Source organism: Alexandromys fortis, unplaced genomic scaffold, assembly GCF_014885135.2.
Source record: "Alexandromys fortis isolate MF-2015 unplaced genomic scaffold, M_Fortis_MF-2015_v1.1 scaffold_58, whole genome shotgun sequence".
Classification (NCBI taxonomy): Eukaryota; Metazoa; Chordata; class Mammalia; order Rodentia; family Cricetidae; genus Alexandromys; species Alexandromys fortis.
Genome location: NW_026067940.1, coordinates 9140311 through 9156908, shown reverse-complemented (window position 1 = coordinate 9156908; position 16598 = coordinate 9140311). Strand labels below are relative to the sequence as shown.

The following is a 16598-nucleotide window of genomic DNA, read 5'->3' as shown; positions in this document are numbered from 1 at the left end:
CCTTTCTATGCTTGTGGGAATAAATGCCAACATGAATAGGATGGGCCGAGCACACTTCTCCAATAAGACATGTAGCTTTGTTTTTTATTCATAGAATATCCAGATGCATTTCCTTTCATTGTCTGTTAATCTGTGGCCCGACTTAATCTTGTTGATGGAAAATCCCTTGAACACGAACACTACCCAGAAGGGGCTGGTTTTTATGGTGACTCCGTGTTATAGAATGGCTGACTTACTTATTCAGTGGGTGTGTGTCTGAGTAGCTCACCTTACTCTGAATCCAGTCATCTTATAGATTCATCTCTAATTTTGGTTCACATCCCACTGACAACTCTAGTAGGATCTTCATTTACCACTTCCCCTCACTAATATCCCTGGACAGATTCACTGACTCCCACAATATCTTCTCTCTCTTCCTTTCCCTGCCCCCACTCCACAGCATACATATTTTCACATTCACACTGGAATCTAACTTTGCCCTTGATTTTAAGTCAAATCAAATCAATTTGATAAACGTTAAAATAATTAATTACAAATGAAATATTGGTGCTGTTTTCACAATCCCTTCATTCACTTTTCAAAGCAATTAAGACTGGCTTTGCTCAGCAGAACTCCCACCCTAACTCACAAGCCTGTGTCTTTTTACATGACAGTATTTGTTTTCTCTTCTGCTGTTGGTTTGGTTCTCATTCAAAGCACCTCTGCTTAGAGGTGTGAGGGACTGCAACCTTCACTACATGTGATTCTTCCATACCAGAGAGCAAGGAAGCAAGAAAAGCAGCGTGACTAACCACCCAACCCCTCACACTGCTTCCCACTTTTGAGGCATTTTCAATCTGTTCAACTGGATGGAGATGACATATAGGAATTATTTACAAAATAGTACAAGCCAGTCAGCAGATAAAACTTCCTGAGCCAAAGCTAATGCTCACAAAATTTGGAATGTCTCAAAATGTTCTCAATCCAAGGCAACTCTGTGAAATAAAAGTAAAGAACTTTATATTGGGTAGTCCTTTTGGATTGACATTTTAAGAATCAGTACATATTCGCAGCACTGAACAACACATTTTATTATGAGACTTACACACATGCTGCTCCTATGCTCGAGCACATTTGCCCTTCTCAAGTTCTGCTGATAATGTTTCTCTTTTTCTCTCCCTAAGTACCACCTCCTTGCTTTCCTATCTTATTATCTTTAATGTGGCTTCACATGATTGACAGCTCGGTAGACTGATGACAGCTGTGCTTTCCTGGTGGTGCGCCAAGAACCTTCCACCATAATGAAAGCTGGCCAGTAGGGGTGAAACTTGCAGGTTGATATCAGATTGACTTAGCCCTATCCTGTGACTCAAGGATATGGTATCTTCATCAATATGGTCTTTCCACCAAGTTCTGGGTGGTGAAACAAGAGTGATGGCAACAGTCTTTAATATCGGGGATGGTTCACAGGACTCTTTTTAATCTATGAATATGTATATATTCTCATACATCTCTGCAGTAGTAGGTCCCCATATGGCATTTTCAAGTGTCTTTAATATGTTTTCCTTTCCCATACTCCCTCCTCTGCCCTTGCCACCCCTGCCACCTCCTTGATCCCTTTTTTCTCCACTATTCCCTGTTCGCCCTTCTTAGAATTTGCATTCTGTTCCCCTTTCCTTAAATTCCTCCTTTAACAGCTCTTCTGTTGATGGACACATGGGTCAGTTCCACAGTTCATCTATAGTGAATATTGCCACAGTAGACGTGGGCATGTGTCTTCAATGTGTTATTTTCAGGGGCTCTTGTTTCCATTGTTAAATTTACACAAAGACCGGGACCTTGTGGCTTTCTCCATCACTTGTGTTCTTGTGGTCTGAGAATTATTAGCCAGAGGACACTGAGCATCACTGAAGGACAGATAATGACTTCACCCTGAGGGGACCCAGCTCAGGCCTCAGTCTGCACACTTAGAGGCTCTTCCTCCTTCGAGCCCTGAACCTCTAGGTAACCCAGTTAGGAAACTGCTTTCTCAAGCCAGAACTGCAGCTGGGGTCCAATTTTTCTTCCTATTCAAAGAAACCATTTTTCTTCTGTCTTTGCCAGCTCCACCCCTCTGGGGAGTCACAGCAGTAGATTGGTTATGCTAAACACTGCACCTTAGGGGTTCGATTTTGATGCTTTGCACAGTGGCCCAGTCATTTATATTGTTGCGATAGACTCTTCTTGAGACTTCACCAAGTCATTTAATTCTGTTTTAAATCATACCTCTGGATAATTTGTATCTGTGATATTTCCGCTGCTCTCTTGAATTCCCTGGGAGTGCTTTGCAATGCAGGAATCTCAAGTGCTTGCCCCTTTTCTGTCTTTTGCTTTACTCACCCCAAAGGCTCATAATGTAGAACTAGGCATTCATATTAGAAAATGTTTGTCTTGATTGCATATACTCTTTAGAATCATAAAACTGGTAAGGATACGATTTTAGGCAAGTCCAAAGAACGTGACATTTATGTTTTTGTCCTTTAGTCTCTAGACCTGTGGAAAGCACGTTATGTTTGGGACCTGCCCCCTCAGCCTCCCAGCTCTGCAATGTCCCTTGCTCGACGGCCTGCATAGTGTCTTCCTGGTCTTCCTGGGGTCCGTGTGTTCATGAAAACTGCCACGATCCTCAGGGGAAGAAAGGTGAGTGCGTGCTTCATTCACTTCCAATGTCCACATCTGTTCTGCCACAGACTAAGCCAGCTTAAGGCAGCATTTGTTTGTATTTAGATAACTGGCTCAGGCCTGCCAGCGTTTAGTTCTTAGGGAGGCAGCTAAGGACATTCCTGTGGAATGCAGACTCCAACCTTGATTGACTCTCATATTAAACTCATAGATGAGTAAGGGACTGTTGCTCAATTGGAAATACTGTTGGTCCTACTGACGCAGCCTGGTCGGCAGAGTGCTAGCCTAGCGTGCACAAAGCCCTGGATTCAACTTACAATACCACATCAAACCAGGCTGGCTGGTGTATACCTTTAACTGAGGTAGTAAAGACATAAGGATTAAAATTTGAAGGTCATTCTTGACTATATACTAAATTTGAAGCTAACCTGGTCTACATGAGATCCTGCCTCAAATAAAATTAAAATAAATTCTAACTGTCTTTCTCATATAAGTGATGGCTACAGTGAAGTTCTTAGAGAAGATTCATGTAATCACATGAGAAAACAACTAATCTGTTATTGCTTTATTTTCAGATTTCTAAATTTAGCATTAGTTGTTATGTTTTATATTTTAATAAAGGACACTCTATACGTGTGCACATATTAGTTAGTGTTCAGTGTCTGCAGGCTTAAAATAGAATCTTCAAGTTTTTTGATTTAGTCATTGTAATCCTGTTTTCTTCATTTTGTATTTAAAATGTCCATCCCCTCCCCCAAAAGTCTAGAGGCATCTTGCCATCCATCACTGACCTTTTAGTTTCCGTGAGTGTCTTTCTCCTTGCATGTTGTGCTAAGTGGAAATATTCCTTGAAAGATAAGATCCCATGGCTTCCCAGATGGTAGGTTGTGTTTTCTCAGCTATAATCTTACTTTGCATGCAGATAAACAACACATGGCCAACTGTTGCCTGCAAGCGACCCCTGTGTCTCCTGTCTGTGCAAGGCAATGCCATACCGAGTAGAATCTCACACGACTGTCATCTGTGGTGTGCTCCAGGCACACACATGCCTGCCTGTATTCATGAATTAGGCTTGCAGGGACTTCATTTGCTCTGACTCTCATTGTAAGGGAGAAGAGGAATATTGGTATTGAATCTGGGACACGGAGACGCTAACTTTGATTTTTTTTTTTTCACTAACATAGAAATCAGTGTCTGAACAGATCCTGGCAGGCTGAAGTAATCCCCTGTATAACATGAAAATTTTCAAAAGTTCATGTGTTTGAACACTGCCATCATAGCTGGAGTGGTGTTTCTCCGTGTCGTAGAACCTTGGAGGCGAGAGAAATAGCTAGGAGAGATGAGTAACTGGGACGTATATTTGAGGACTCTAGATCTGCCACACTTCTGATTCTACTTCCTACTTCCTGTCTTCGAAGATGTGAACTAACCAGTCCTCGAGGTTCAGCTACCATGGATAGAGCTTTTCAGCCACCATGTTTTCCCTGACAGGGTGTGCTGTTTCTTCTGAAACTGTGAGGCCAAGTAAACATTTCCTTCCTTTGGCAAGTTTCTTTTGTCAGATTTTTGCTTGTAACAATGTGAAAGAAGATAGGACATCATGAAACCTCAGTCTCTTCTATGTTTCTTCAGTTTATGGACACAGAAAAGTTCCCATTAGAACTAGTAGCCCAAATTGTGTTCCATATATAGTTAGAACTTATCATGCTCTTACCGCTATCCATGAGACTCCTTATGGTGGCCTGCACGTTCTTAAAACCTTGAACTGGTCCTCCTGTCTTTCATCTGTGACATGCTAGCGTTTAAGGTTACTCCCCAGGAAACCAAACCACATAAAGCTTTACCGAGGCTGCAACTGCTTTGCTCAGGGATTTGTATACAGATGAAATTTGACTACGTGATGTACCATTCTTCTTTGCTTTCAAAGATGTAGAGTTCTCAATGCACCAAATGGACCTCATCTTATTTGGGACACATATGGATGTAGGTAACATCTATAGGTTTAGGTAACCCAGTTCATGCTACTTTTCAACGAAAGAAAACACTTAATGACTCATACAGCTGAAAACAGAATGGCCACCAGGATGGCATTCAACAGTATGAGCAATGTCCAGGTTCTCGACTTTCTTTCAGTCTTTCTATTTTTCAACTCTCCAAGTTGCTTTCTTCACATTCTGTCATTTTCTGCGGTGGGTTGAGTTTGAGAAGCCATCTTCATGATCAAAGGTCAGTAGGGAATCTTATTTAAGATGATAAGTAATGTAGCAGAGAACATTTTCTCCAGTAGTTCCACAAAGTGCTCTAGGGATGAACATCATATCTGCTGGGGTTGTAAAATCATTTCTGAATATTCCCTGACCAAAGGTTGGGGCTTGATTGGTTAGGCCGTACGCTTATTTTCCCAGAATGCAGAGTGTTTTGGCTACTCTCAACTTTCACAGGCTGAGGGTACAGAAGAGGAAGAGTGATAAGGGAATGATGGCCCCTTCAAAGATACTCTGAGAAAGCAAAAGTGATTCTGGGCCATACTTTGTAGGTGATTATTCTTAAGTTTCCTGTCCTTTTGCTCTGGTCCACTGACTTCTTTATATCAGTTTGGGGTATATGGGTTTTTTTTGTTGTTGGTGGTGGTTTGGTTTGGTTTACTTGAGCCAAAATTTTCATAAAACACCGTGAAGAACTGATATTTTAAATTTTATCCCAGTTTTCCTTCCCACATAACTCAGACACATCCTCGAAATTCCCTGGAGAAACCTATAGCTCTTTTTCCTTGTGGACTCCCTTGACACACTGTTGTGTAAATCTTCCTTCTCACTGGCCCTTCTTACTAACTCCACACAAATGTTCACACATGCACCTGCATAAGCATACATGTTCATGCACAGCACATAAACATACATGTTCATGCACAGCACATAAACATCAACAAAGACAATGATAGCTAAACCAAGACTGACACCAGTGTCTCCTTTCTCCCCAGTACAGTGTCTTTCCAGACACTTAGATCTTTTTAGTTGATTTTCTTCATAAGTTCAAAGACATTTGGACCAAGGTACAAATCTAGGACTGAGAAGAGATTCCATCCTCCAGCTGTACACTGACATAACTAGGTGAACCATGACCCCTGAGAATGAACCCTTGAGCTCTGTAGATCAGCAGGGATGCTGGCACAGGGCTTAGTGTAAATGCAGTATCATCAGATGAGAAAACAGGCCCTGCAGTCACAGGAGTGAAGATGGAGGGTGGCAGAGATCTATGGAGTGTGCATTTTGCCCTAAGCAATGGGTTGACTTTTTTTTTTTCAGAGGCTTAGTTTTGGATTATGATAGACTAGGTAGGGGCAGTAAGAGCTATGACCTGAGGGTGGAGGAGTCCTGCAGCCTTTGGGGACATGTTGGAGTCGCAGTTAGAATTCAGACCGAAACCAGGTGACTTCAGGGCACAATTGGAAGATGGCTTCTCTTCTCAGTGCTAAGTAACCCCAGGTGGAGAAAATGGACAGCTTTTGTGTTTGTTATTCAAGGCTGGTGGTTTGCTATTTTAAAAACAATTCCCTAAAGCAGAGAGAAATCAGTCCTTTAGGTCTTGCTGGAACCTGGCAGGACTACCTGCCTCTAATTCCTCTTGGGGGAAAAAACGCAGAATGGAGCTCTCCTTCTGGGGAAATTACTCTGTGCCTTCAGACAGACCAGTGTGTGATGCTGATGGGACCGATTCTCTTGTCATTTCTACCAACTGTGAGGACAACGTCTGTGTTCTTCTTCATCTCTTTTTCTCTCTCATGGTCCTGTGGGGACTGGGCCAAAGTCCCTGATTGGCACAGAGTAAATATGACTTAGAATTCCACAAAGGCTGTACACACAGGGCATGTACTAAGTATTGAAAAAACCCTAAAGCAGCAGTGGGGTCTGCAGAGTCCTGAACTCCCTACTCAAGAAATTCAATCAACTCACTACAGAAATCCAAAATATAGAAAAATTCCTGGATACTTTAAAGCCTCATCCATCCATACACAGGTACACATTTATACAGATAAACTCTTTAATAGTTATACATCTATGTATTTATTTTAGGGAAAGAAAAGGAGAAGATTTGAGGGGGAAATCAAGCAAACTGTAAGGAAAGAGTTGTAGAAAGATGGAGACCTTCATCCAACACATACACACACCCTTCTGATCCCAGGCTTCTTATCTTTATTCTGTTCTCTTTATTCACATAAAAAAAATAGAAAGGAGTGTGGGCTGTAGTTGGTAGGAAATGTTTTATTAGCTAATAGAATAAATTGTTATAGAAATTATCTTTCCATGGTTGTTGTTCTCCATCAGACGCCCCTCAATCGGGCGTCATCTAAGGCTCACGGCTGTCAGCTACTCAGAATGCATTAGGAAATCAGTCAACATTCACAGGCTCTGCACCTTCCATCACGTCGGTGACAGGCAGACAAGGGGAGCAGCACTTGGCAGGTCGGTGCTTGTCAAGTGAGGCTGGGCCACCTTCCAGAGGAATTTAAATAGGATCAGGTTGTATCGCTTATTGCTTTATCTCTGAGATACTCCCGCAGTGTTATAATTACAGAAATACAGAGGAGAATCAGTCTGAAGAAAATGCTGATGGATAAGCCCCACACCTAGGTGTGATGCAGTTTAAAAAAATTCCTCATGAAAAAAAAATTCCTCATGATACATAGGTTTACTTTTTCCTTGCAGGCAAGTTCGAAGAAGGCAGCCTGCTAAAGAAAAGCCTGCTAAAGAGGGGCGGGGAGGGGGGGAGATAGCTCTATGTGGCATCCTAATAGCTACCAACCTCCATAGAGAACTTGAGAGATTCCTCCCTGCTCCAGCACAGTTCCCCAACCATAGCACAGATCCCCCAATGTCCCTACAGGAAAAGGTATTTCTAAATTGAGACTCTAGGACTATTCTTAAAGCCATTTTTTCCATTCTGAAAAATTAACATAGACAGCAAACTGAGGTCAGAAATCACTGACATACTTGAAATCTAATTTTACAGTGGAAATATTTCCATTTTCCATTGTCGCTTGCTGGGCTGGCTCTAATTTTATATTTACACGAATTCTATAAAATCATTCTGCTTTACTCCAAATAATATCCATGTTAGCAGATTTTTTTTCCTTTTCTATTTTTGCGTGTCTGTGTTGGGGCTGGCAGTAAGCTGCACCTACTTCTTATGCAAAGTACTGAAGGTTTTCGTGATTGCTTTACCCTTTCAATGCTGTTTGTTTCCTGTGTTATAGCAGGCGGGGAAATAATCATGGCTGATATCTTAAGAACTGGAATCCAAGACTCAGTCTAAGGGAAAGGGGGATACTTGATCCAGTAAAGTATTTATCATATGAACACGGTGACCTGAAACCATGTAACAGATTGCAGTTCCCAGGAGCCATGTAAAGGCAGTCAAGTATACTGTCCTAAGTTTGCCGTCCCCTGCTGTGCTGCTAGAGACACACTGATTCCTGGGGCTCGCTGGCCAGCCAGCTTAACCTTTAAGAGCCCTAAGCCAACGAGATACCCTGTTTCAAAAAACAAGGTACATCTAAAATGACAGCCTGGGTTGTACTCTGGCCTACAAACAATCATGTACATGCATGCGTACACACACACACACACACACACACACACACACACACACACACGCGCACACACACACACACACCTTTAGTTTTATCAGGTTCTTTGGCTCAGCATCCTTATCAACCATCCTGGCCTGCCGGAGACAAACAGAAATGCAGTGTTCAGCATGCAGTGAGCTCTGCTCTGTGTGTCATCTGCTGGATCTGTCTTCTAGCTTAGCTCCAGGAGTTAGCACGGAGACTGTTTTATTCATGAACGGCTCCATGGAAGTTCACATGGACAATCCTATTCCATGACACAGGAGAAATACAGTCTTCAGACCTCAATATACCCACGAGCTTCCTTGAATTCTTCTTTGCCTTTTCCTAAAAAAATACTTGCTCTTCTGCCACCTTCTCTTCTTACCTTACTCTACCCAACTCACTACTCATTCTTTTCTGTTTTCCTGTAGAAGAATGATACACTAAACCTTATATCTTGGGTTCAGAACTTATGGCAATAATAATAACAGCAGCAGCAGCAGCAAACCCCTGAGAATAGTGGTTCTCCCAAAGGTCCTTGGTGAATCTCTGGCCATGAAATGATGATTGTAGCTGTCTCCTTCACAGGGCTCCGAATCCTACTCTCTAGTCTGCCTAGCTTCAGTTTCAAGGACTGATCCATAATGGCTCTAGACATCACTTTATGAAGCAGGACCAAAACATATTGCAGGCAGGAGATAAGTCTATGATTAGAGCTCTGGTCAACTTCTGTCCACCTAACTTACTGTGACACATCAGAACCATCATCCACCATGATCAAGTCGGATTCATCCCAGACATGCAGGGATGGTTCAACATGTAAAAAATGTCAATGTAATCTGCCATGTAAGAAACCCCCCCCCAAAAAAAAAAAAACAAAACAAAACAAAAAAAAAACCCCTGCACGATCATCTCATTAAGATGCTAAAAAAAACCTTTGACAAATGTGATCAAATGAGCTTCATCCCAGAGATGCAGGGATGGTTCAACATATATAAATCAATAAACATAATCCATCACACACACAAAAATAATATTTGACTGAGATAGAATTCAATAATTGTGAAACATTGACTGACCCAGCCACGGTGAACTTGATTGTTGTATATCTTTTGGAACTGAACACCTGGAAAAGCCCTGCTGTTTACTAAAGGCATGGTTGCCGATGTGTGAGTTAAGTAGAAAAGGAAGCCGTGGTGCTTGTTTAATGCTGATCTTGTGACGTGATTCGATCCTACTTAGAGTCTGTACAAGGGCAGCACACACACACACACACACACACACACACACACACACACACGAGCCCAAAAGAATTTATTGACTGAGGAGACACACTCTATAGATTTATGGGAAGATGGATGCAGCGTGATTTATTGAGGGAAATGGCATGAGCCCCTCACTGGCTTTAAGCTCCAGGAATAGGACAAGCAAATCCCTCCATAGAGAGTGCTAGGTTTCTATACTGTTCTCCAAACTGGTTGACAAAGTGTAAATCATGCTCTTGCTTGTTCAGAGATAAGAGCTCAACAGGTACAAACAAATGCCAGGAAAGAAGCAGGGCACCAGGTGCTGTATGTAAAAGTAGAGGTCACACAAGTCATGTGGTGGCAAGAGCTGAGAAGTCCTTAATTTACGCTAAGTGTAGTCAAGTGTCCTGAATGTCCCTTGTACCTCTCCTTGAGGTTCCTAAAGCTGAGCTTTCTGTAATCTGTAGGTTGTATTTTGAGTATTTAATGATGGGGAGTTAGAGCTTTAACCGAGCAGTAATATTCATTGTTCTTATTATTCTAATTGGCCTTAAACCTAGCAATTTTAGTATCATTATAACAGTCACTATTGGTTAAATGATGTCTAAATAGTATATTAGTTATTTTCTGTCTTTCTGCAATCAAATACCTCACAAAAGTCAAGGAGAAGAAAAGTGTATTTGATGTTACAGCTCAAGAAATAAAATCCATAATGGTGGGGAAGGAATGGTGCCAGGAGCCCGAGGTGACCAGTAACATTGCATGTACACTCAGGAAGCAGACAGTGGACAGGGAGAGAAACCAAGCTATCGAATGTCAAGGCCCTCCTCCAGGGACCCACTTCCATCAACAAGGTTCCATGTCCTAGGTAGTTTACTGCCTTCCAAAGAGCACTGCCAGTTTGGGACTAAAAGTTCAAAACATATGAGCCTCGGGCAGAGGAGGGGGTTAAATTAAAGGGCTTTTGGCTAGAGATGGAGATCAGTTGGTAGAACACTCCCTAGCAATGAGGAATCCCTGGGATCAATCCCATTGCCACATAAACCAGGAATGGTGACACATGCCTACCAGCCCGGCACTTGGAAAATAGAGACAGGAAAGTGAGCAGTCCAACATCATCCTCACCTCCTGAGTGAGTGTGAGTCCAGCCTGAAGGTATATGAGAACCAGGTTTGAGAAAGGAACTGCTGGGAGGAGGTGGCGCACGTCTTTAACCCCAGCACTCGGGAGGCAGAGGCATGTGGATCTCTGTGAGTTTGAGGCCAACCTGGTCTACAAGAGCTAGTTCCAGGACAGCTAGGACTGTAACACAGACAAACCCTGTTTCAAAAAACAAAACAAAACAAAACAAACAAACAAAAAAAAACACAAGAAAGAGAGAGAGAGACAGAGAGACAGACAGAGAGGGAGAGAGAGAGACCGAAAGCTGAAAGTCCATGATGGGTTGAGAGAACTTGAATCTAACAGTGGGAGATAGTGTGGGGGAGATGTGTGCCTGTAGCAGTGATATATCAAGAGGACCAAAGATTGCAAGTCATGCCATTAATGGATCTCAGCTAGCTCTCATTCACTCATTCATTCTTTTCTTCAAGTCATCTTATGGTTATTGTTTTTCAATGTTACTTTGAATTATTTAAAACAAACATGTTGTGTAAAAACAAAATATTGCTTCTATTTCTGGCATCTAGACCAAAGAGAAAGATAAGAGAAAGTATGATAACGCCCGTGTTCTCTCATGGCCACAGCTCAAGAAAGCTGAATAACAAAAAGCCTTTAGAGCAAGTCCACACCCTCCATCTACCATCAGCCTTCATCACACTTTACAGTGTTACGGTTGATCTTTTTTCTGTGTGTACCCACCTTACTCCGCCTGAAGTATAGTTTGTGATTCTGTAGCATTTCAAGACCTGTCAAGGTCCTTATTATGAGCCCTGACTGTAGAAATTTGAGAACTCATGCCCAGTTAGGGTAGAGAATGAGGTCCTAGAGACACTGCCTATACAGACATGCTGATGTAGAAATCTCAGAGAAGCCATACAGAGAACTCTCAAAGCAGGAAGATGTGATTGGTCAGGCACTACACATAGGCAAAGGATGTTGACAGCAATAGCAGAAATGAAAGGTGTGTGTATCTGTGAGCAGGCGCTGCTGTTGGTCATCACTGGAGCCCCTGGATTATGAACACCACTGGATGGCCCCTGTTCTTTATTTTATCTGATTCCAGCTGGCCTGTCCATTGTCTCTTGGAAGACACTTTCACACTCATTCTTTCCCACACTTTCTTGTTTTCTTTCCAGTTTGTATCCCTCCATCTCATAAATAGAAGATATCGAGATATCACATGCATCAGTGCTGCAAGCGTTCGCATGGGAGTTTCAACAGTTGCCCAGCAGCTGCTCCTTTGTCTTTGCTGGATCAGGGCGAAATACTGAACATCATGCTTTCTCTCTCCTTCCAGGCTTTAGAATGAGACAGCGCCATGTTCTCATGGAATCTACAGGGCCCACGGGGCACTGCCCTCATCTGGTAGAATCTGTGCCTTGCGAGGATCCAATGTGTCATCGATGGCTCGCTTCAGAAGGGATCTGTATCCCTGATCATGGGAAATGTGGCCTGGGACATCGCATCCTGAAGGCTGTCTGTCAGAACGAAAGAGGTGGGAGATGGTGACACACTGCAGGGTTAAGTTATACCCAACAAGGGACAGTGACACCCTTCAAAGGTCATTTCTGGAGGGTGAGAGGCTCCTGTTCTGGGGTATTTATGGTGAATTGGGTGAGAAATTGCTGTAGAGTAAGTTGTGATCACTTCATGTGAGAACCACAAACTGTCACTAAGTGCACGTTTGGTTACGCTTAAACACACCACTCTGAACCCACAGACTTCCGTGGAGATTTTTTTTTTATTTTATCAAGACAAATAATAGACACAACCATCCCAGTTTATGCATCCAGAACAAGTTTTGTTTTCTTTTGTTAAGATCACTTTATGACATGCCTTTATTTAAAGTGTTCACAAAGTGCTACCTGTTGAAGATGCTGGGGTTAAAAAGAAAAGGGGGAGAAAGCGTAAGTAAAATCTTTTCATTTATTTAACATTAGACCAGAATCAGCTCTGGATATAATGCTAACATTTTCAACAAGCCATCTTTAAATATAAGCTGTCAGGATTTATACAATTATTAACAATGATGTGTGTCCTTGATCACCAAGCTTTTGGTACAGCGCTTGTTGGAAATGAAGTGCGGTTTAAAAATATGTAAGTCATATGGCAGTGAGGAAAGTGACATTTAAAAATCTTTATCCCGGAGATTAAAAAGAACTCCATCTCTCCGAGTGAAGTGGAGCGTGCCTCCTAATCAGCTCTGCAGTGCGAGGCCCCACTCACAATGCTCTTCGTGTGTGGGAGGAAATGTTTTGACTTCTGGAGTGAAGTAATCCACAGAATGGGAGGAAATTACAAAGCAGCCTCAGAGTGGCTACTCACATCTTCACAGGGCTGACATCTGTTGCTCCTTTGCTCTCTTCCTCCCCCTTCTCTCTGCTGCCTTTCTCCTTCACGTCTTTAGCCTCCTTTTCCTTCTCTGAAATAACTAATGTAAGTAGGCAAATGTACATTTTTTTTATTAAATGATTTATTGTTTCCCTGCAGAAAGCAGATGGTTGTTTAATTAAATAGAAGGCAGCGGCAGATTGCAACAGCTGCAATAAATAGTTGGAACTAATGGGCACTGCTCCTAATGCAACCACATACTGCTTTCGTGGGGACGAGGTGTGGCTTATTAGAGCAGGCAAATAAGACCACTTCCATGGTGTTTTCCTAGTATTATAATTTATAATAAGGAAAATATAATTTGTTCTTCTTCCATGATTCTTGGCACATTCATTCTGGACTTCCAGGGAGTCCGGGTTCTGGGAGAGTCTTGGCTCTATTATTAGTTCATTGACACTAATTTAGGACATGAAACTCCTAAGTTCCTTTAAGTTTCCATGGGTGATAGAAATGACTTTTTGTCTAAGAAGATTATTCTGGGTTGGTGTCTGTATTTAACTGGTACTCAGAAAGACCAGAACATTGGCAGAAGTTAGGAACTTTCATTCCTAATCTTCAACAACAAGGAAGTGGAGATAGACCGACGGTGTGCTCATTATTAATCATCCCACAGGTAAAAGCTCTACAGAGATCCTTGGACTATGGAGTTCAGGGATCAGAACTTCCTTCCACATGGCTATGTGGAGACGTGGGCAGAGTCAGGTGTGTCCAAAAAGTGCCTGGTTGCTCTATGCCCAGCTGAATGCATTGTCTATATTCAGACCACCTGAGAGTGTCTGGTCTTGCCTAATTTATCTCTTTCTTCTAGCCATTTATCTGTTCATTTTATAATTTTCTTCATAGTAAAGCTGTAAATGTCAGTAAAATGTTTCCTCGGGTTCTCTAAGCTACCTGGGAAAATCATGGAGTCTGAAAATGGGTATGTGTGAAGTCTGATTTCCATCATGGGTGACAACCTGGGGTACCTTTATCCAAGTGTAAGAGTTTTGACTTGATGCCATGTTCATGATAATAGTTCTTGGAATGGGAGTGGACTTGAACAGTAGGACCCCCCTCCCATTGGTGTAGAGGAATTGTTCAGTATGGAGAAAACCCCACTGATCCAATCCCAGCAGAATTCTATATTGAGAGTAGTGTCTGAAGTCCAGTGGGGAAGTGGGGGAAGGTTCAGTCCTGGGCCTTCCCTCCATCCTACTTGGAATTTCAACCCATTTACTATCTACTGAATGGTCAAATTACTAAATTTATGGAAGAATATTTTCCTATAGGTCTCCAGATGAATTGGTAAAAAACTACCTTCAATCATTAAGCTTCTGAGGGTTAAAGTATGTATAGGAATGTGATTAGAGCTATTCTTGGCACCTCACTTGTAATGCAAGCTTATAATGTGTATTTGCTATCACATTTGGTCTGTGTAAATGGGGCACACAACAGTATTATATATAGTGCAGTCAGTACTAAAGATTAGAACAACCCTATCTATATCTTCTTGCCATTCTTCAACTGAGAAAATGGAAAGCTCATTGGCTTGGATCCCATAGCAACTGGCATAGTACTTTGGTCATCTTTTGGCAGCTACTGAAGAGTTGTCATGACAACCATTGTCCACAGCTTTGGAGGTTTCCTCCATAGTGTATGCTTTGTTCTCCCCAATGGCTGTAGTGGTCTCCCTATAACGTGATACAGCAGTTTCAAGGCTTTGTTACTTATTCCTGTGAATGGATTTAAATTTATCTTTTGACTGACATTGTCTGCTTCTGTGGGGAGAGTTGGAATTCATAAATGCTGACATTATCTCTGTGAAGTCTGTGGACTTTTAAACCTGGATGAACTAACTTCATTGATTTTGAGGCAGTAGCCGCCATCATGGAGACAGGAACATGCTGAACTCCCGGAAAATGAAACCATGTCATACTTGGTGAGAAATTGCATATGATGTCTGGTTGGACCTTCTGTGACTTAGAGGCTGTGTGCCTCTGTGATTGGCTGTGAAGGCTAGGCAGAGGAGCTGCCTATCAAACTTTCCAACGTGGTATCATGGTCTTCACATAACGACATCAACGACAGAGCTGCTGCCACTCATAAATGACTGAGCTAGGAATGCTTGAGATATACAGGTTCCTGTGAGTCTCTTCACTTGTGACAGTTGATATCTGACTTTTCATCACACCGAGTTTCTCAATTGCTTTGAAACTTTTGGTTTCAGAATTTATTTCAAGCTAAATGGATGTGGTCAGAACACTTGATATGAGAAACTCCAAAACTCATATTAGATCCAATCAGACTTGAAACCTACTAGAATTTCCAAGGGCAACTTGCTTTTTGCTTTGTCTTCCTTAGGTACATGTATAAGCCCATGACAAAAGGTAGGTAGATCTCTGTGAGTTTGAGGCCAGCCTGGCCTACAAAAGCTAGTTCCAGAACAGGCTCCAAAGCTACGCAGAGAAACCCTGTCTCTAAAAACCAAAATCAAAACAAAACAAAACAAAAAAAGAACACAGAAAGAAAAAAATTCCACAGTCTCACGAAATATTTGTGTTATAATCATACTTAAAAGCTAAAGAATATTTTTCCCTCATATATATTTGTAGGGTATATATGTTATGTTTATAAATGTGTTAACATGTTTGTGTGTGCACATGTGTGCATGCATGTAGCGATCCAATATTGACACTGCGAGTTTTTCTCAATTGCTTTCCACCTTATATTCATGGAGGCTGGCTTTCCTATTGAAGCCAGAGCTTGCTGACTCAGGCAGTCTGTCAGCTGGCTAGACAGGCATGCCCTCCTCTCCACCTCCTGATCTCTAGACGTATAAGCTGGCTATTATGTCTTCCAGGCTTTTGCTTAGGGTCTGGGGATCTAAGTTACAGCCTTCAGAGTCCTCATACTATGAAGCAAGGGTTTAATCCTAGAGCCAGCTCCCCTGCACACCAAGAAAACTGTATACTAACACACAGAGATATGCACATGCATGAGCACACACATATACACATACATCATTATTTAGAATTAACTGTGTTTATATTTTTCTTGGATTTAGTTTTAATTTTTTGAAACATGGTCTTGTTCGATAGCCTAGGCTGATCATAGATTTGTGAACTCCTGCCCCAGCTTCCAGTGTTAGGGTTACAGATCAGAGGAAGCCACTGTGCCCAGCTCTCTCTGGGACTATTGTTGGTATCCCATGAGGTGTACCACAAAGATGAGTATACTTCCCTTCTCAAGAGGTATGTTCATGCCCTGACCTGGGAAACTGCACAGTTACACACTCTATCATACTGAAGCTGGAAATTGACTGCATGAGACAAATTTTGATGTCCCTAAGCCTGGTTAGTCAACTAAAGAATGTGGAGAATGTGATCTTTTGTACATGTTTAAGTAAAGTGCAGGCCACATAAGCATGAGGATCTGAACTTGAACCCCCCCAGAACCCATATTTAAAAAGGCTGTCTGTGGCAATTTGTGCCTATAACCCCAGCACTGTGAAGGTGGGAACTTAAATATTCTAGGGTTTGTTGATTGTTAGTCCAGCTAAATTGATATAG

The 16598-nt window shown here is 42.0% G+C and overlaps 1 protein-coding gene across 1 annotated transcript in view; it reads left to right on the top strand.

Moving 5' to 3' along the window:
• The window catches only part of Thsd7b (thrombospondin type 1 domain containing 7B), an 863852-nt gene that overhangs the window by 391229 nt on the left and 456025 nt on the right, over positions 1 to 16598 (top strand). The window contains exons 6-7 of the mRNA XM_050147880.1: positions 2503 to 2658; positions 11957 to 12154. Of these exons, the coding sequence (XP_050003837.1) occupies positions 2503 to 2658; positions 11957 to 12154 (354 nt within the window). The remainder of the gene's footprint in view (positions 1 to 2502; positions 2659 to 11956; positions 12155 to 16598) is intronic.